The sequence below is a fragment of the Ruditapes philippinarum genome, unplaced genomic scaffold (genome assembly GCF_026571515.1).
Source record: "Ruditapes philippinarum isolate M1 unplaced genomic scaffold, ASM2657151v2 ctg6439_1_1_1_1, whole genome shotgun sequence".
NCBI classification, from domain to species: domain Eukaryota; kingdom Metazoa; phylum Mollusca; class Bivalvia; order Venerida; family Veneridae; genus Ruditapes; species Ruditapes philippinarum.
The window spans coordinates 38,287-60,756 of NW_026852607.1; the positions used below are offsets into that span (position 1 = coordinate 38,287).

General features: G+C 31.9%; 1 protein-coding gene and 1 non-coding gene across 2 annotated transcripts; one reads left to right on the top strand and one right to left on the bottom strand.

Moving 5' to 3' along the window:
• Positions 1–626: 626 nt before the first annotated feature.
• LOC132718875 (uncharacterized) lies at positions 627–6,061 on the top strand. The gene is made up of 8 exons (XM_060702605.1): positions 627–777; positions 1,269–1,431; positions 1,871–2,066; positions 2,668–2,797; positions 3,226–3,348; positions 3,822–3,931; positions 5,551–5,727; positions 5,891–6,061. The coding sequence occupies exons 1-8, from the start codon at positions 690–692 to the stop codon at positions 6,059–6,061; spliced, it is 1,158 nt and encodes a 385-aa protein (XP_060558588.1). The 5' UTR covers positions 627–689.
• A 7,297-nt stretch (positions 6,062–13,358) lies between these two features.
• On the bottom strand, positions 13,359–13,430 carry Trnag-ucc (transfer RNA glycine (anticodon UCC)). Its single transcript has one exon. It is a non-coding gene; the product is annotated as a tRNA-Gly (tRNA).
• Between the last annotated feature and the right edge of the window lie 9,040 nt (positions 13,431–22,470).

Consider the following 22,470-nt stretch of genomic DNA (forward strand, 5'->3'; position numbering starts at 1 on the left):
ACGTTAAATGGCCGTGTTAATTAATAGAACTGTTTACTTTTTCAACTAACCCTCGGGTTATTTAAACTTACAAAATATGTATATAAGGGACCGTCAGCAAAATTCTGAGAACCAAAGTAAGTATATTAAAGTAAGTATATTAAATTATTTCAGGATTTCATACAATATAGATGAGCGACACGTGACAACCGTTTTATTGTAAACATAGAATGGTTTTAATCATCGTTTCCTCTTTTTAAATTAATGTATAGGTTTATAATACTCGAAATTTACATAATAACAAGACAAGACTGCGGCGTTTACCATGAACATTGTGTTAACGTAACGTCTCGTTACCGTAAAATGATAACATTTCGTATGCCTTACCTTTGTTACGTTGACGTAAAGGATACTTTTGTTTTCACGTTCTTTATGGCTCGCTACACACATATTGTGTATAAATATACTCGACGGCGTATTGTCAATCGTATTCAATAAAACGAATTGACTTCTGATGACAAAATAAAAAACTTTCATTTTGAATATTGTTTATACTAAATTTATATTTTTTGACTTTGCTTTGTATATCTAAAAGAAGAAACATTTTCATGGGGCATATTTTACTTTCTCTTAACTTCTAGCGTTTTACTTAGCTGACCGCTACTCGGAAGATACACCCTTACACAGAGCATTCATAATAACAGGGAGCAATGATTTTATCAGGGCTATTTCTAGTGTGTTTTGTGACTGTAAGTACTTATGGGCAATTTACACCAATCAGTCCGGATTCCTTTAAAGGTTTGTAAGAGGTTTCACTTATTCTTACTGAATGTCGCTTAATATGTCTGCCGTTTGTTTGAAATATATTATAGCAATATCCGTTTTTTAGACTTTTAAACAATTTACCAAATATCTTCAAAGCGTTTGTATTTCGTTATATAGCTTTGCTTATCAATAGTGTTTATGATTAATGACTTAAATAAGGAATTAAGCGTTTTGATATATATCAAGCCAGCTTTTACAAAATCTGTGTGGTTTCTACTCAACTGCCTACCTGGTCCCTAAATAACATATAATAAAGTACGTAAGGTCCGCCTCCATCACTGAAACTGGAAGGGTGCTATATGAACGTCCGACATTGAGGTTTCTGTATGTAGCAGAGCTAAGAGGAGAATTTGCTATGAAAACTTACTTGATTAAGATAATTCCAGAACATAAAATTGCGGTAATTTATAAAACATTTCGCATATGTTGTATAAAGCTTTTCATAGATTTCTTACAATTTTCAGTATTTCTTTCAATATTCCGGCAAACACTTCTAGAACAAGTTGCAGTCGAGGTTAATAATACTATTGAGGCCAGTAATGAACTGACGCCTTTAGTAGACGCTTGTAAACTCAAAATAGAGTCACAAGTAAACTTATGCAAGTCATGTGCACTGAGTAAATGCAAGTAAGTTAAGTATTACACCAATTTTCATATCGATTTATATTCTTTATTAATTGATCTGACATTCTTAAATGGTTGCGTCTAAAATAACACCGACAGCTCGATGCGAGAAATATAATATAAACACTGCCACTATTTTGAGATGCCTTGCGTGAATTACATTTTGTACTTAAACTCTAACAAGATAAGTGTATAGTTGTGTACTTTTGACTATACGTCTACTATTCAAAACTCTTATCATACGAGCTTGTAAGATTGGTAAACAAATATATGAAACCCTATTAGCTTCATTAACCCGACTTTAACGAATAACATTGAAGTAACAGTGATTAAAAATGTGAAATCAAGTGCATGTGTCAAGTGGAAATTCATCAGAAAATAAAATCTTTAATATCTTTCAAAATGAATAAATGTTAATATTGAAACAAATGTATCTTGACAGAAAATCGCCGACATTCCTAGACATTTTGAATCTCGCGAATCCACATACAAATCTGAAGGGAACACTAGATGAAATAGGCAAGAAAGTTGATGTTGCTGTAGAATTAATTGGAGACAAAGCAGGTGGTTTTATCAACTTCTTCAAAGACCTAAGCACTGCTTTCAAGTCGCTCAAGTTGCCGCAAGAAGACTTTGAGGTAGTATAATACTTGTCGTTCATCATTATCATCACATTTATAAGCAGAATCAATATCATCATCATCAACATCATCGTCATTATCATCACCATTTCCATTATCAGCATTAAATTTATCATCATCATCACATTTAAAATCATCATGATCATCATCATTATCGTCGTCGTCATCATCATCATCATCATCATCATAACATTAAGGATAAAGATCATCGTAATACATCAACAGATACAAATGAAAAAGTCCGATATCTCTTTGTCATTTAGCAATGATAAGGGAAAAGGGAAGAGATAGTTTGTTGGTTTCTGAAATATATTATGGCTTGCCTAGAATACTTTACATGTTTGCCTTTGTTTTATTTGATTGTTTCAGAGACATAAGCAATACCATGAACAATCTGTTGAATGGTAAAAAATGGATATGCTATGACGGCTATTTTTCTCTTTTATGTAAATAATGTTTTCTCTTATCAAGCACATTTCGGTGAAATAAAAAAAACGCATGATTTTCCCACAAGGAATCCATTCTTTTGGTGTTATTTAAATAATTTGAGTTAACTCAATGAAAATTTGTAATTAAACAAGATTACTTTGTCTTCTAGTTTCTTTTTAAACAAATACAAATCGGAATTCAAAAAGCTGCGGATAGTCTGAAAAAGCTTGACAAAGACATCAACGATTTCAAAATCAATACTGCCTCACTCATTGGAGATAAACTGAAAGATTTGAAAGGTAATTTTTATATTTGCTGTTTACATTTTTTTTCGACCAAAAATATGAAACCACCATTTTCCAAAGCTGTTTTAGGTTTTAATGAAATAATGTATGTACATACAGTGTATAGTTTATTTTTATGTGTAATGTCCGAGCTATTGTGATAAATATTTAAGTCATTCACTATATATTGTAAAATTTTTGTACCAGATATCATTATTTCTTTGTCTTAAGCAGCTTGAAATGGGGTTTATTTGGCATTAGATTTGACAGTTATATCTTGAAATTATTCATACTCGACAATTTTTGACAACATATTTCTTTCTTTGTGGGATATAATTAATAAAGCTACGGAGAGTAACAAATCTTTCTGAACATACACGATTTATTGATTGTTTGAATACCCAAACTACCTCCGTCCATCTATTTATTTCTTTTTCGTTTAGATATCTTCGGAAAACGACGAAGGAAGCGCGAAGTGATTGATCCAAAGGTTAAACAATGCATGCAGCAATGTGCATCCTGTAGACCGCTACTGCTTCCAACAGAAAATGAAGTTCTCACAGCAGGTATTAATATATATGATGATATATTTTATACTATAAAATATGATTTTCTAACAAAGGAATTTAAGGCAAATGTTTTGCTTTTACCGTTACTATATTCCGATGCTTTAAGTAATTTAGTAATTTGACGTACACTGGCTTTGGTAATTCGATTGTACACTGGCTTTTTACAGAGTCAACCCGCTAAGTAGCAAGAGTATTAGATTTCTAATCCAGGGGTTGGTGGTTCGAGCCTTTGGCGTTGCCAAATTTCTAAACTGATCTGGATCATTAGTCAAGTGGCCATTCGTCCCTCAGTAATCATATGGGTTATCAAACATCTGCAGAGAAAGAAATGGTTATTGGTTAGTTATCAAGGAAAGCCTGTAACCGACTACTGTGACATGAAAAAAATGAGTTAAAAACAAGACAAAAACAGGCAAAACAAAAGAAAAAACATGTTCGTGATTTTATGATTAACGCTTATTTTTTCATAGTTTGTGGCAGTGCAATAGTAGCCAAGAACAACACTCTGCAAAACCAACTGAAGAAAATACAAAATGTCTACGCCCATACACTGGATAAAGTTAATCCCATTGTGAAATCGGTAAGAATAACCTAACTTTGTGACTCATTAAACGTTAATGTCAAAATAGACATAAAACATGCGTAAATTTAGTATGATTGGTATTTTTTTTGTAAATGAATGCAAACAGTAAAAAATGAATCTGAGGTAAAGTTATTAAATGACCAGTATGACAAAAGAAATGATAATGATACTAATGATGATGTTGATGATGATAATAGAATGTTAAACGTTCAGATTACTGTAATTGACTATCATTTACAAAACGATAATAAAAATTGCAATACATATTCAAAATAATTGCTTAAATCCCACTCCTTATTGCATATGAGACATGATTTTATATTATTACCCCTCACTTTTTTCGTAATGCTAATTTCCCATAGGCCTCTGGGAGTTATTTTTACTGTTAATGCAAGTGTTCCACGTGACTAAAAATTTTGTACTGTTACATAGGTAACAGTATTTTTTAAGCAGTCACGTGGTCTATATCCTAAATAAAATGAAATAAGATGGCCGCCATTTTTTCTCTCGATTCATTCTTATTTTCGACGTTAAACCCCGATAGGACATCAATTTCTCCTCTGGAGTCCCTATGACACTTGTAAAATTTAGTTGTTTGTACCCTGGTGTGCTTTTCGCGTATAAAATATCTTTTTGCTCAATAGTCAAAAAGTGAACATCCGTTTTCAACGGAAGTGATTGAAATGTAAATAATTATGTGTCAAACTGAAACATGCAGAAGATTTAAGCATGCAACAAAGGATTATTTAACAAATTTAATCAGTGAAACGTTACAGATATGGTGGACATAGGATATCATCGTTATTTTGTCAAAAACCATGCAAAGAATATTCTTGAAACAGAAGGATCAGATTTCACAGATCATAACCGTGTAAATGGGTTAGTGTTTTGTTTCCTAAATAAAACCTAGCTTATTGTATGTTTATGATTTGTAGATATCATCACTTGCTTAAAGAATAAAAGAAAAAGAAAACTTCTCAAGTAGGCCTACAGTAAAGTACACTTAAAACTTAAAAGGTAAGGACAGTTTTGTTATTGTTACTCTTGGTTTATTTTTATTACAGTTAGATTTAGTTGACAATTTCAGATCATCTCAGTATTTTTATTCGGGGTAATAAAATAAATAACACATGGGTTTGTGAGTAACAGTACAAATATCATCCCTCGTAAAAATACTGTTACCCTCGGCTACGCCTCGGGTAACAGTATTTTCCTCGGGATGATATTTTTACTGTTACCCACAAACCCATGTGTTATTTATATACTGTTGATACCGATGAAAAAATACCTGTCTTACCTACTCCCTCACCCCCGTGTAAGACAGATCGCGCGTTTTAAATGACGCCATTCATATGCTATTATAAGAAAAAAGTGTTGCATGAAAATGCTTGTTTTCGTAATTTCTTTCCGTATTATTATTAATATTTGATGTGCATGAAAAAGAACCAAACAACGGCTGTCGTCACATACATGAATATCTAACTCTTGGGTGACTGTTAAGCGGAAGTTAATCGGCAGATCCTCATTACCGCTGTAGACAGTTACCCTCGGGCTTGATATTCCGGTCTGTACTGGTAGCCGATGTAAGATCCTTATATTATGCTGATGTTAATTAGGAGACAGAGAATGAAGAGAGTGATAATGATGATTGTATAATAAAAGATATCGATACTTCTGGCAAGGATTATGATCAGGATTGTGATGACAGTATTATTCATTACGGGATAATTTTGTTCACTTTAATGATCTCGATGACAACAATGGTTATTGTAGTGGAAGAAATGATGCCAGAAGTAATGTTATACACGGCTTGAATTCTTTTAATTTCTTTGATGAAACGATTTAACACAATATTCTTGCAATCAAATTTACGCAGGCTTAAGCATTTATTTTACGTTATAGAGTATAAGACATTTACTTTAACTTTCACTTTTTTATACATTTATTTTGCTGTAGGTTGAAGCTGACTTCAGTTCCATGCAAGGACTTAAGGTGACAAAAGTGCGAATAACCGTGTTCAAGAATGGCGCGTACACTGCCTACCTGACGGGGGTTCCAGTTTACCTAACTGATCTGGCCGTCGCGCCAGCTAAAACCATGGCTCTTGAATACTGGCTCAAGTTTTGAATACACATTGTAATGCATTATTAATGTGTTGGTGGAGGGTAATAACGTATAATATCTGAGATTTTCGTTATTATTTATGTTGTTACAATGGTAAAATAAAAAATGTGTTTGTAATAAACATAACTCAAAGAGTTTTAATAGAGTTTCTTGCATATCCTAATGCAATTTCATTTAGATCATATCCTAACTTTCGCTTCACTACCATACGCTACGTAACGAAGAGTAACGGTGATCTGACTTTAATGAGATTGACACCAGCAAACATCCAGGATTTTAACCATGTGATCTTGCAATATAAATCGTTATTTATCTAATCTTATCAATTTAGCCTCGTTATCATGTTCTGGATCCAAAATATTCATGTAAATATATTGTACTCCGTCTAGTCTCGTTTTTGATTTCCCACGTCCAAATACTTACAAACAAATCCACATCGTACTTTGGAAATCAAAATTCTATCAAAATTATCAAAACAATTCTTTATGCAAAAATATAGAGTTCATTATATAACAATACTGATTCTATTAGAGTCATACAGAGCTAGAAAACCTTGACTGGACTAGGCTTTTACCTCCAACTTTGACAGCTGTGTACGCGTCAAATAAAATTCAGTATTGTACTCAATTTATTTCGATCTTAATGTACTTAATATTGATAATGGAAAAAGGGAACAAGGAAAAGTCTATTAAGAACAATTAGCAGATTTAATGTAAACATTGAGAGAAAGTGAAGAAAATCATCTTTAAAAATTTGTCAGACCCTAGAAATGACATATCTGACCACAAAACAAAACCAAATATTTATTGATCTGATCTTTACATGTACATGATATATGTATTTGAATATTTAAAGAATAGTGCTACGTATTTAACTGTCTAATTTCATGCAAATTATACACTATGTATGTTTTGGTACTTATGTTATCATGCAAAACTCATCAACACATTCTAATGACATCTAACCTATTGTTAAGACCGCCAAAATCGACAAAATTGAAAATGTTGCAGGCTCGGTTTAATTGAGCCTGTTCGTTGACGGTACTGAAAAGTGGAAGTTACCGCATGCCCCATAGCACCGGCTTAAGTAGAATTCAAAGTCACGGCAACGTCTCTGTAATGATTAAAGAAATTGGAACATTTGAAATGATTGTTATCTAAATAATGCTAGCAATATATGAAATAACTTGTAATATAACTAAGAAGTTTCTAGAATAGTCTTCCATTTTCTACAGTAATCATAATCTAGCAAATTCAACAATAACGATCATTCCGGAAATTTCTATCTAAATATTATGCATGAGTTTTCTACAACAGTTAAGAAAGTTCTAGTACATACATGTAGTATGTTTTAAAAAAAGAACAATGATAACATTGGAAATACCAACTGGTCAGATATAAATTATATACATGTAATATGTTGCATACATAACAAGGCAAATATCAAAATGTAAGCAAAATGGTATTTTTACTTTCATACTAGATTAAACCAACTGTTTACCTGTATTTCTTTCAAAAACACGAAAAGAAATAAACGATGGCCATTCTATGTGGAAAATAACTGATTGTTTGAAAAAATCTTTCACGGGATACCAAAATGAAAAACTCACACAAGACTGGCACTTTTAATATTTGTGGATTAAAATGTATTTTCAAATACAAGGGAAGTTCAATGAGTTCCAGCGTTCACTAAGTAAAGATTAGGATCTGGTGTTCCTGATTTTATTGGCGTCCGCGCCGAAGCGCGGCGCCTTTTATGTAATGAAATCAGATTTTGTGAAAGGGCGACAGCAACTTCTCGAGCCTTTTATAGTTGTTCATAATAAAAGCCGATCATTCCGATCGGTATGAGGGTGCTTGATTATCAATTAGTCGCGATATGTACAATGAATAGCGAACTGGAGAATTTCGCAATGCAAACATTTTCAAATTAATTAACCTTTTCCGTCAATAAATCGCGCTCTTCGGGGTATTTTTATTTATCATTTTGTAGTACACAGTGGGTTATTATGGTATGTTATTTCGAACGCTGTAGATAGAATGTTGAGTTGATGACCTAAATAATCCGAAAATCTATTTATAGAGGGATGTACTCCTGTCGGTAATTCCCGGTCTCTCCTGGTCTATTTTGACGACCGGCGAATAGTACCACACGTTTATTGTCCGGTCTCTTCCGGTTTTGGAGTAGATGTTTGATATCGTTACAGAACAGAACAAATAATTTACAGATAAATAAGCTTTTTTTCAAAATGAATGTTTGTCACTTAGCTAGTTTGGTTACAATAATTAATAAAAATAGATCAACTCTCAAATTTATTGATTATTATTATACATAAACATACAATTCGAAAAAAAAACCAACAACACAAATCGCATGTTTTATTTTATCTATATGAGATAAAAACAATAAATATGTACAATAATTGAGAAAAAATGTACATTTTTATGGCATTAATATGACACTATCAACTTTGAAACATTTTATTTAATTTGTTATTCGTGTTTAGTAAAGATGCCGAGGAATTATTCAAAGTTACAAATCAGATTTTATGAATTATTCAATTGATTGATAATTTAAAAAATGATAAAGAAAAATACAAATGTACATGTATATGGTTTAAGAATAAACAATATTATATATTGAAAGTTTAACCATAATTTACTGACTTTTTCCAGTTAAGTTTTGACTTATAATCGTCGGTCATTATGACAATTGAATTCTTAAAATAGTAGTAAACGTAAAAACTCAGTATTAAAGTAGTGCATAAAACACAAAAAAAAGAAAGAAAACAATATTCATAAAATCTGTATTTTATTTATTAAAAATGATATTACAATTAGTGTATAATAAACATTTATGCTCAACATGGTAATATAACAAGTGTCATATTGTTACTAAGTGTGAACAGTTAGCTTAAGAGGGGGTCTTCGCTAATAGCGATAACATAATAAGGGACAATTACACGCGTGTGGTGTTGATCATGCTTTACTCATATGGATTATAAATGATTGTATACATGTATATCCGTTGCTATTAATAACCACTATCATAAAGAAATAACAAGTAATATTCTAATTTCTAGCATGCCAATCAAAGTTATAAATGATGAACAATGTCTTTCGTTCGTTCATTCATAAGTGATATACAATACTGGTAAAAACCAATGAACCATTGAACAATTTATAAGAATATCTTGTCATCATATATCTACTAGTTCATCTGCACCTGCTGCATTTCTTGCTTGGACGCCCTTTGATGTTTTGCATCAATGCTTTTCTTGTTTTGATTGTTTTATGTTACAAAAAAATTAAATTCTGGCTAGAAAGAAATGATACACATTCAAAATGTAAAAAAAATCTGATTTGCATTGAAAAAACCTATTTTGGGACAAAATCAACAAAAACATAAAAAATACAAAAAAATATTTGGATCAAAATATGGATCAATTTTAAGCTCAGGATCAATTATTGGATCAACTGTAAAATGACTGTATCTTGCAAAATAAGAATAAGTTTATTCTTAAATTTCATAAACTTGATATTGCAAGTCCAGTTTTTAATCAATGATGTTATATTTTTGATCCTTGAAGTTCGTTCAGCACGACATTATTGTTGTGCTTGTAGTATTTTTAGTTTCAACTTTTCGGCATTTTCTAGTCGGGTGGTTCCAATATTCCTACTTGAATAATGTTGAATCACCCTTAGGATATGTTGCATGCTTTTTAAATTTGTCTTTTGACGTCTTATCTGTGATACGCAGGCTTCATAACCTCTGATCCCCTTTCAAAATTCCATTTTATTTAGTTCCGCCCATTGTTTTCTCGTTTAGGGCACACGCTTTTTATTACTTGGGGACCTTACGCCGCTTTTCGTGGAATGGCACGGAAGTGTCACATTGAAGGTTCCATGATAACCGCCGTATGAACACATCTGCGGATGTTTCAAAATTCAAAATTTTACTATTTCACGTTTAAATGTTGAATTCTGCTTAAGCCGGTGCTAGGGGGCGTGGACGGTAACTTGCACTTTCCAGTACCGTCCATGAACAGGCTCAATCAAACCGAGCCTGCAACATTTTCAATTTTGCCGTGTTGGGCTTTCTTTAGGGATTCTGTATTTATCTATTTTAACCAATTAATATTAGATATTTAATCTATAAGGATAAACAATGTAGGATATTTCAGTTTTTTAATTTGATCCTGATCTTGATCCTGATCCATAACGGGGCCTCGGTTTAACTCAAAGATTGGAAAATAGTTTCAATATTATTGTTCAATGTATTCCCTCGTTACTTCAATGCATCTAGCTTACTTTTCTTTTGAGCAGTCTTTAAACTCAGAGATGTCTGTTTGATCCCCAAACCAAACCTCTGTAGTAGCCTTGCCGAAATCAAGTATACAGATATAAATCACTAATTCACGGGTCTGAACTGTATGGCGGGTGATTTAAGTGGTCGAACTTGAATTTCTATTTGTGTCTATGGTATAGGAATTAAGAGCAAAATGTGCTTGTTGGCTGAGCGGTTGTTATCATTCAACAGGCAAAGGTTAACACTGCACAAAAATGAATGAAAACAAATCTTCAATTGTGTAAACAAAATATCGAGTTCTACGAATGTATTAAACTTATTAATCCCTCCTACATTAATGAAAATATAAGTTTGGAAATTGCTTTTAATCATGAAAGATGTGAATCATTATTTTAGTAACTAATTGTACATGATTTTAAGTGCACAAAGAAGGCGCTGTTATTATACTCCCGCACAACAAAGTTACTGGAATTAGCTTGTCCGTACGGTCGTCTGGCCGTCCGTCGGATTTTCTTTGTCCGTCAAATACTTTTTGTGTGTTACTAGGTCAAAGATCAAGGCCAGAGGGACCTTGACTAAAATAGCTTGTCCACCCAGTAACTTAAGAATCCTTTGACCCACATTCTTCATATTTGGCATGGATGTTAGGCATGATGATGAGATAACCTCTATTGAATTTGAGGTCACTGGTCAAAAGTCAAGGTCATAGGGCCTTTAATTTCAAAAAGATTGTCCGCTTAATTGCTTTAGAATGCTTTTGTCAACTGTCTTCATAAATGTTTTGGTATTAAAGATCCTGTATGTTGTAATTGAGGTTGTACAATACTTAAATGAAAGTATATGATTATATTTCTATATAATAATGCTTATAAAACAATTTTCAAACATCGAAGAATATGAATAATAATGTACTGCAAATATCTTTACATATTATATGTAATCATTAAAATATATGCATTCATTTCATTGAAAAATTTGACTTAGTCTTAACAGAAATTTTTTTTTTATTACCTCCCTTTATTTACATGAACTTTTAAATTTGGTAATATCCTTATTGGAACTTACAATATTGATATATCTTAATACAAGCATCATATTTATGATATAACACCATAAAAAATGTGTAACAGGATCTTTAAGGTTGGTTATGACCAGGAGATGATCCCAATTGATTTTAAGGTGACTGTGTCAAAGGTCAAGGTCACAAGGATTTTACAAAATAAGCTTGTCTGCGGAAATGCTTAAGAATGCCTGTCCACGATGTATTGATTTTGACGTCAGAGGTCAAGGTAGAAATTCACTGGCTTACAACCCTCAGATTTTGCAGGAAGGTAGTTCTTGAGCTCTAAATTACCACTGTTGATTCTGACAAAACGGTATGCGGGGAGATAAATAAAGGTACACACTTTATAAAATAAAACCCTTAAAATCACGAAATTATTGGGTGTGTTTTTTCATATGTGTAGTATGTTGCAGTGACGTAATCACGAAAATGAAATTATACAGCATAATCTCTTGAATATTCAAACTGTATACAACTACACATTTGACGATAGTGCTCCAATCGTCAAAAAGGTAAAGTGTACTTGTCTGTTTGACATACCTGGCACCTGATTGACGTTATTGCCCCATACATCAGAACCATAGGTGCTGGTAAATTAGAAATAAAGATGTATAACTCGTATCCGAACATTCATCGACCATAAAATTGGATTGTTGCCCTTTAATAATGTATTTCTGTATAATAGCAGTTTAATCTTTATTAAGATAAATCAGATTTGTTAAATATTTGGGAAAATTTAAAAAGGCGTTTTTTTGTTTTAATCTTTATGGAAAATCAGCGGCTTGGCATTGTTTAAATTTTTTTTATTAAGTTAATAGATGATATTATGAAAATGAATATACATGTAATTAAAGTGAATATCACAATGGCAACCACATTTGTCAAGGCAGATAAATATAATTATTAGGAACTATCTATAATCAGGTATATTTCAAGTTATTTAAGATTTGTCTTCCCTTTTTCTGGTTTGATGTACGTACCTTTTGATTTTATTAATATGTCAACTGCATACTGACTATACGGTCAGTGTAAACGATATATAAATAAATCTTCGGTAAGTTTTGTGAGATGTACGGAGTAAGATATGCTTGTTTGCCTGTATGATAAATATATCTTATACCGTGATAGGGTAAACTACGGTTGTGTAATTTCTTCAGCATGTCCACATGTTGCAGCAGATCCAGATATTTTTATTTATATTTTCAACATTTTTGAATATTATTTTTTATATGTTGTTGTTTTTGTTTTGATATGTTTTTGCACTTATCTTTGCAAAGTCTTTGCTTCTTTAAATTACATCGTTTAGAAAAAAAATCTAAAATTCAGTCGGCATAAAATCAATAATTATCATCTAAATCCATCAAAAAACAATGAATTTTTAACGAAACACTACAGTGCTTTTGATTTGCTCAACACCCGTGTGAACATGTTTGCAAGAAATCGATGGGGCACCGTAGCATTTGGTTAAAGCTATAGGCACCTAAGCACACACAGAAACAAAGAGTGTACGTAGAAAAACAAACTAAAACAAGAGCAATTAGGCGGGGAAACATACGCCCGAATGCTAATTTGTTTTAATTGATCAAAATTTAAAGCATTAAAAAATAATTTTTAAATTTATAATTTATAATCTCCTCAATAATTTTAATCTTAAAGTCTAAAAGTATAAAGTTTGATAAAAGCACAATAAAGTAATAGATTTTGGGAAATAAAGGGAGGTAACATACATATATAGGGAGGAAACGAACGAATTAATAAATTTTTACATTTTAATCTACCTTTACTATACATATAAACTTATATAAGTCAATTTATTCACATAAAAGGGCGATAGATATGGTAAGTGGATGACAGTAAAAAATAAAAGCTCAAAACTAAATACTGATATTATAGTATAAATAATGGTTACATTTTGTCAAATAAAAAAAATGCGTCGGCCGGGAATCGAACCCGGATCGACTGCTTGGAAGGCAACCATGCTAACCTTTACACCACCGACGCTTTATATAAGAAATTAGAAAATAAATTTGTTTGATAAGGCATGTTATAATTATTTATTACCCCTCACTCAGGCGCGTTCAGAGCTATGTCATCTACACATGGGATTTCGTCGGCTACAGTCGAGCAAGTGTCCTCAACCGAATAACAGCCCAAGAAATAGTCCATGAATTTGATCCTATGAAACTCCCATACTTTGTCGGGATATCTTAAAAACTTCCATATTTATTCTTTTCATTTTCAAATTAAGTTATCCAAGTTAAAATATGAACGTATTTAATTGATAAAATCGCTGTAGCCCCGTGGTATTATTGCGCAATATCCAAATAAATGCTGAAACGATTTACCGCTGTCGAAAAAGTAGGACAGCAAATTATGCTGTAATTAAGGAGTAAGCTCAATAATTCCTAGAAATTATAGAAGGAAATAAATATTTCTCCATTAAACAAAACATTTTTATTAACAGATCAAAAGTTTTTCGTGACTCAGCAATTCTAGAACAACTCGTGCATTGATAAAAGAAGAACTCTTTTCGTGACGTCATACCGCATACTACAGCACAAAGGGTAGTTTTATAGATATTTATTTTTTGAAAATGCATTTAACGAGAGAGTTTTTCAACACTTTACCACCTTGTAGTCTTTCATGGTAATCTTTATTGAAGGAAGTTATAATATCAGTTCTACTTCCGTTTCTTGTGTTTTGTTTACATAATTTTGTAGGTCACAATATGAGTTAACCTGGCATTGTATCATAGTTTGGGGACCTTTCTGTTGAAAATGTGTCAGAGTTAAATTGTATACATATATATATGCACAGTGCGTTAACTGGAGGGCAGGTATTAGTTACCCGCACTCCAGAGCATGCCCATTGATTGGCTCATTTTTGCTGGGGTTTACTTATTGTGACGGCAGAGAAAGGGAAAGCGATAGAAATATCATATTCAGATGCTCGTTCATTGGTTCCTTTTTCCTTGGGCTTCATATTGTGACACCAGGAACATGTTTTTATGTTTGACTATGATACAAAAGAGAAAGAACATCAAAACACTCGGCAATCTGATTAATACTCGGGGGATACGCCCCCTCGTACAAATCAGATAGCCTCGTGTTTCGATGCTCTTTATATAACTTACCTAATGTGATTTGTGATAGATTGTAATAGCCTTCTATCTGGAGATAATAAATTTTACCCAATCACCACTACATCACCTGTGCTGAATTTCGGACAAGCGGTTAGGTAGTACACATAATACATGTAATAAATCAGCGGATACTTACTTTATTTACATGCAATACTTTAAGAAATTTTATACAGTTGAAAGAAGCAAACAAGTTGAAAATGAAATTCAGTGTGAAATTGAAAGGGACAACTTAACACTGTAGTGCTTAAGTGACATTTAAATTAAGATAAAAACGATGTGCTTGGCTTCTACATCCTTACCTTGTAAATGAAAAAAAATCTAAAAAATACACCATTAATTGCTGATGGTTTTAATCAAAAATGTTTTAACGAGACATATCCAAGAGGAATAAATAATAATACTAATGACTTATATTTTATTGTCTATATGCTAACTATGATATAACACGAAGCAATTCTAATAAACATTCTCGCATGTATTATGTATTATGCTTGAGCGTAGATTAGACATTGAATTCAACGACATATATATGGCACGTGCACATAGGCTCGGGGCTCATAGACCAGGTATCAACAAACGACCAATTATAGCCAATTTCAGGGATTACGGAGATGTTGATCACGTAATGAGTCGAGTGAACAGGTTAAAAGATGTTCCTGGGGTGTCTATTGACTTTGATTTCCCAAAAGAAATACAGGACGCGAGATCCCGACTATGGCCGAAATTTAAGCAGTACAGGTCACTCAATCGGCACTCAAAAGTAAGAATAGTCTACCCTGCTAAACTTATCGTAGATGGTCGTGTTTTGCACGATGAGTTTCCAGAATGGAATGCATGTGTTAGCGGTAATAGGCTCCAAATGATTGACAACATCGAGCAACAACCTGGCAGACGACAATGTACGACTTATGTTATGTTATGCAAAATAATAGCACTCATACAAATGTGCGTTTTAGCCCTCCCCCTGTGTTTGTCCCTTTTCCCCCGCACATGCAGGCTATGAACTCCTGTCAAAATGCTAATATGATACAATGTGTGCCTATGCAATATTCAAACTATCTAAATGCTCAAATGCCACCTTCTACTTCATACGATATGAATTCATCCGGACGCATTTCTCAAACTTCTGTGTAACATCATGATACATCATTAGGCACCATGCAACCCCCAAATAATGCTACAATGAACATGCCCCCTCCCTCAATAATGAATATGCTCCTTCAAAACTCTGCAACAGTGAATATGCCTCCTCCAGCATCAGGGAACATGTGTCCTCCAGCAACAGTGAATGTGAACACTCTTCCAACAATGAACACGCCCCCTCCCTTAACAGTGAATATGCCACCTCAAAGCTTTGCAACAATGAATATGCCCCCTCACACAACAGTGAATATGCCCTCACAAAATATTTCCAACGTGACAATGTCCCAGCATGAAAATCAAATATTTGATGAGTCTGTGGAAAATAGTGGAAATTTAACAAAGCACAGTATTACTAGCAATGGAAATGTGCAGCAGTTACCTTATAAACATAGTGATTGTGACAATTCAAGTATTAATACCTGTATAACTTCATCCGCTGGCACAAATACACAAATCACTGAGTCAACTATAACTAGGTCAAATCCTACTAATAACACAGGAGCGGACAAAGGAGTGGCACATGTTTCACGTGCGCGTAACCGTAGTGTAAGGCGGACACAATCATCAAAGCCTTATTGTCGAAGTCTATCTGAGAGCAGAGAACGGAAATCCCCAGTTACTAAAAATAGACTTCAGCACGAGGTTGACCCATTGAACTCCAATGTTGATAACTAGGACAACGTGGAGAAGGTTTATTTGCGATGTGCTTCATTGAATATACAAGGATTAGTGACAAAAAGAACTAACAAACTAAAAAGTGACTATTTGAAACGTGTCTTTTGTAATAATGATATTGTAATGTTTACTGAGACCTGGAGTGATGAATTTTCAGATTTAAATGTTGACGGGTTTGGTTATTTTATTCTACACAGAAAATTAATTAAAAGTTCTAGTAAACGTAATTCGGGAGGGATTGTTATTTATATGAAAAATGAATTGATTTCGGATGACACTTTATTTTTCACAAGCCAGGATGATGTTATATGGGTTAAGATATCAGGGGAAAAATTATCAATTGAAAAAGACTTTTTCTTGTGCTTACGTTATGTTCTACCGGATGACAGTAGTAGGCAAGCTATGGTTGAAAATGATATATTTGACAGAATAACAGATTCACTTATTGATGTAGAAAATAACTCAAATAACAATTGTTATTATGCATTATTTGGCGATTACAATGCACGCACGTCATTATTACCGGACTTTGTTACAAACGATAATGACGTACATTTAAATATGTTACATATGCTCCCTGAAGATTATATATGTGATAATGAAATTGAACGTTTTTCTCAAGATGCTGGCCATGTTAATAATAATGGCATTCAATTACTAGATTTTTGCAAACAGTCAGGTCTACGTATAGTAAACGGCAGAAGGGGTAATGATTTACATATAGGAAAATATACGTTTGTTAACAATCGTGGTTGTAGCCTTATAGACTATGTTTTGTGTAAACCCGAAATGTTCTGTAATATAAATGAATTTGAGATAGATATACCAAATATATTATCAGATCACTGTCTTGTAAGCTGTACGTTTAGTTTAGATAGATCGAGAATAGTTGTTCATAACAGTGACACTTCTGAGAAAGATGAAGAATGTGTAAATTTTCGCTATGTTTGGAATAATGATTATAAGTCACAGTTTGTTGAAGAATTGTCTAGTGTTGATATGTCAAGTTGTTTTGATTCGTTGTCAAATGATATCACATTATGTTCTACAAAACAAGATATTGATGATTGTTTACAAAATTTTCAAAATATTATTGATAAAGTTGCATCGCCATTATTTAAAAAAACTGTTATGAAAGGTTGTGAAAGCATTCCTAGTTATGTAAATAATAGCCCGTGGTATGATAATGAATGTGTTGAAAAGAAAAATGTATTTTTAAACTTATTGAATAGATATAGAAATGACCCGTGTGATTTAAATAGAATAAATATGGTACAAGCACGGTCAATATATAAGAGTACTGTTAGAAAATGTCGTTTCAATTATGATAAAGAAAAAACATCTAAACTTGTTAATGCTAGGTTTGAAAATGCACGCCTATATTGGAACATGCTGAAAGAAACTGCATGTGTTAAAACTACAAATTTATCTTTGTCATCCTTTGAAATGTATTTTAAGGCAATAAATAATCCTGACAGTAGATTTTTTGTTCCAGATGAGGATGTCATACATTTTATAGAACGTTATGAGAATAATGAGTTTAATGTTATGTTTGAGGAATTAAACAACAATTTTTCATATGATGAAATAAATCATGCTATAAAACAGTTAAAGAATAATAAGTCTAGTGGTCCAGATTATTTGTTAAATGAATTTTTTACGAACGGTAAAACTGTATTAGTGCCTGTATTACATAAGCTTTTTAATAGAATATTTGATATCGGATATTTTCCTGAGACTTGGTCAGAGGGCTATATTATCCCTTTATATAAAAAAGGTAATGCTAATATTGTAGATAATTACCGTGGCATTACACTATTGAGCTGTCTGGGTAAACTTTTTACGCATGTACTTAACAATAGATTAAAGAATTGGGCTGAAAATTATAATGTATATGTTGAAGCTCAGGCTGGGTTCCGGTCAAAAATGAGTACAGTAGATAATGTTTTTGTGTTAAATAGTCTAATTAATCATGTTTTAAATCAAGGAAAACAATTGTTTGCTTTATTTGTCGATTTTTCTAAAGCTTTTGATTATGTGGTTAGAGAGAATTTGTGGTACAAATTAATAAAATTAGGTCTTAGAGGAAATATTTTAAATATCATAAAGTCTATGTATCAATCAGTTAAGTCAAGAGTAAAATATATGAATAAATTAAGTAGTGATTTCCCATACATGCTTGGCGTTAGACAAGGGGAATGCTTATCTCCCTTCCTCTTTTCACTTTGTATCAATGACTTAGAAGATATTTACATCCACAGTGGATCACAGGGAATAGATGTTTGCATGTTTAAAATATATATATTATTATATGCAGATGACATTGTAATTTTTGGTAACTCTGCAGAAGAATTGCAACAGAATATAAATTTATTAGCAGATTATTGTAAAACTTGGAAAATGAAAGTAAACACAACAAAAACAAAAGTAATGATATTTAGACGAGGTGGAACCATTCCTAGAAATCTTAAATTTTATTGCGACGATGAAGAAATTGAAATAGTTAGTAAGTTTACTTATTTAGGTATTGTTTTTACAAGTGGTGGATCTTTATCTACAGCACAAAGTACACTAGCTGGACAAGCTCAAAAAGCTATTTTTAAGTTAAACAAATATTTGTATAAATTCACATATAACTCCTAAGCATAAATTTGATTTATTTGATAAATTAGTAGCTCCTATTCTAAATTATGGAAGTGAAGTGTGTGGTTTTGCTAAAAATTTGACAATAGAAAGGGTACATTTACAGTTTTGCAAGAAAGTACTTGGAGTGAAAAAGACCACACAAAATGATTTTATTTACGGTGAACTAGGTAGATTTAGTTTTAAGACAAAACACTATTATAACATAATAAAATATTGGGTCAAAGTTGTACATACAGAAGAAAATAAATATGTGTCTTTGGTATATAATATGCTCAAAAATGATTTAGAAAATGCACCGAGTAAAGAAAATTGGTGCTCTTTAGTAAAAAACTTATTTTGTACACTTGTATTTTATGATGTATGGTTGCAACAAAATGTTGGTAATAGTAATTTATTTTTGTCATTAGCTAAACAAAGATTACACGATCAGTTCAAGCAGAATTGGCATGATAGATTAGAAAATTCTAGTAGAGCATTGTTTTATCGAACTATTTCAAATTTTAGATTTCAACCTTACTTAGAACACTTTACAAATAGTAAATTTTGTCAATCTTTTGTTAGATTAAGAGTTTCGTCACATAGACTGCAAATAGAAGCAGGTCGTTGGTCAAGACCGGCGACTATACCAGTAAATGAAAGATTATGTAACTTTTGTAACGTCTTAGAAGACGAGTATCATTTTATTATAGAATGCAAGTTGTACGATGAACTTAGACATAAATATATATTATCAAAATATTGGCGACGGCCAAATATGTACAAATTTATAGAATTGATGAATAACGAAAACCAGATGATAGTAAGAATGCTTGGAACTTTCATACATACTGCTTTTAAAAAACGTAACGAAATATTATATGGTAATTGAAATAAGGTATATGTTATACAAATATTTATCTAGATTGTTAATCATGTAAAGTTTTAATTTATCGAATGCATTATCACTTTTTGTGCTGTATTTATATAATGGATATTAATGTGTATTGTGTTAAGTTGTCTTTCATATGTAGCACAATAGTCTTATCACACAGAAAAGTACATTGGTCATGTAGTTTATCTTAGTATTATGTTCACTCCAGTCAGTCACCTTTATGTTTCGTTTCGTTAAAAGGTTGACTTTAAAACTGGAAAGAGGTAACGAAATATGTCACAATTGGTAAGGGTGAATAAGGTTGAAAAAACCTTCTCCAAAGTAAACTTTGTTTGCAAGATATATTGTTAAAATGAAATTATTGTTAAATGTATAAACTGTTCGTCATAAAGTTTTGTATATGTATGCCTCATGGGCTTTTAAGCCTAATGGTTTTGATTGAAATAAACTTTGAAACTTTGAAACTTGAAGTTTATTTGCATGATTTTATTTTAGTAAAATTTTGACAGTTTTTTCTGTTTACAAATAAATCGATAAGGACACTGATCAGAGTTTTGAGGCATAAATTTCATTCTGTATTAAAAAAATTGGGACACCTAAAATAGATTGCTCTACAAATCTTGAACTTGTATGGAACAAATTGTCTCTGTTATATTTGTTATCTATCATTGAGGGAGATGACATATATGATGTTCTCATGTTATTATACATGTACACACAGAGCTGTTGTTAATCGACTTTATCAAAGACGAATCTGTCTGTTCAATGTTATCATAAGTCGTTGGTTCAGTAGAAAGTATAAGGTATTCGGATTTAGAGGGTTGAGTATTTTGCAATGTAAATGTTTTTTGCTAAATTATTTATAAAATCATGTTACAGAACCTCACCAGGTCTACAACAATATTTTAAATGAAATGAATTTTTGGAGAGCTTCAACTTTATTATTGAAACTGTAACTGCTAAATTAATATTAATATTAGAACATGAATATCGAAAAGGGAATGTAAAGATCAAGGAACGCACCCATTTATTCATCGCATTATATTATCAAGCCCGGATACGCCGAAAAATAAAATAAAATAACGTTAAAAACAATCATCGTAGATGAATAACTGTGACTATAACCAAGATAAGATACGATTTCTTTATTTCCTCCAAGAATAAAGAAATACATGTTATACAAATAACAAAAAAAACATAACATTGCAAACAGAATTCACACGAAAATATTAAATAATATAGTACGAATGGCCTAGTAACCTTTTAACATATCCTTATGACAAAACATTACCAAAATTTGCATTGAATAACTACTAATTGAAATATCTAATTTATAAACTTGAAAATTTGAAGCATGTGTTTATTAACTGGGGTGCACGCTAGACACTGATGGCTGTAACTCTACCTATCTCAATCTCAACTTCCATCAGTCAGTTTGCAGCAAAACATTCAAACACTGGTTATTCTTACATACCAAATACGATTATTTACTTTTTACACCGGTGCTAGAAAACAAACCTGTATTTCTGAATTGCGTTTTAAGAATGACGTCAATTTGCCTTTATGAATGAAGTTGTAAATTCATACGCGACTATAAGAAAAAAGTGCTAAATTAAAAATATTTGTTTTCGTTATTTCTTTACGAAATATGATTTATATTTAATATGCAAGAAAAAGTATCAAACGCCGGCTGTCATAACAGACCGAAATATTTTGCTCCAGATAATATACTAGTATTATTTGAAAGCGATTCAAAATGTTTTGGGGAAAATACTTTTACAGATATTAATAATAAAGGTGTTTACTCTATAGATAACCTAGTCATTTTTTAAATTTAAGATATAAATGATCTTTTGATTAGTATATCAACATTCTAAGTGTTATGATGTGAAAAAGGTTTTTCAGGTTTGCAATTGAGTGTGATATCTCGGAGGACATACATTACTTTTACTTGTAATAAAGGAAACCCATATTTTAACCCTTAATCTGCTTGGCGAAAGAATGATTTGAGAAACAAGAAAGATATGTTGCAAACATTTATTTTCTTTTACATATCAAGAACATACATGTTTCACTCTTGAATGGTATTATAAACTCAATTTTGGATATGCCCCTCTTCCGCCATACATCTGACATTCTGAAATTATTATAGTGTGGTTTGAAGTGTTCATTGTAATTTAGTGCAGAATCAAAAGTTAGACAAAATAAATGGAAGGAAATAAGATGTAAAAGATGTAAAATTACATATTGTGATTTTTGTAATTATGAAACTTCATGACAAGCAACTACAAAAATTTAGAATTATACTTATTTGTAGAGAAATTCTACTCAATTGTTACTATATAATATCTGGAAGAGAGTAATAAGCCCTCCAGCACCCGGCTTGAGCGGTACTCAGTCTTCAACACTTATTGTGCTGGTATCAATGGTCCCGAAGGACCAGAAAATATAGCAACCCATTTGTTAAATACACTTGAGTATGTAAAGGTTTAAAAGATGGATTAAGATATTTTTCATTACAGATAGTGGCAGGGCACGGAAAAGAAAAAAAAATAATCGTACAA

What these genes read in the sequence shown, in the direction of transcription:
- LOC132718875 (XM_060702605.1), top strand. Translation starts at nt 690, where the DNA reads ATGATTTTATCAGGGCTATTTCTAGTGTGTTTTGTGACTGTAAGTACT. An exon ending in TGTGCACTGAGTAAATGCAA is followed by an intron (nt 1,432 to 1,870) that starts GTAAGTTAAGTA and finishes GTATCTTGACAG; the next exon opens with AAAATCGCCGACATTCCTAG. An exon ending in TGCCGCAAGAAGACTTTGAG is followed by an intron (nt 2,067 to 2,667) that starts GTAGTATAATAC and finishes TTTGTCTTCTAG; the next exon opens with TTTCTTTTTAAACAAATACA.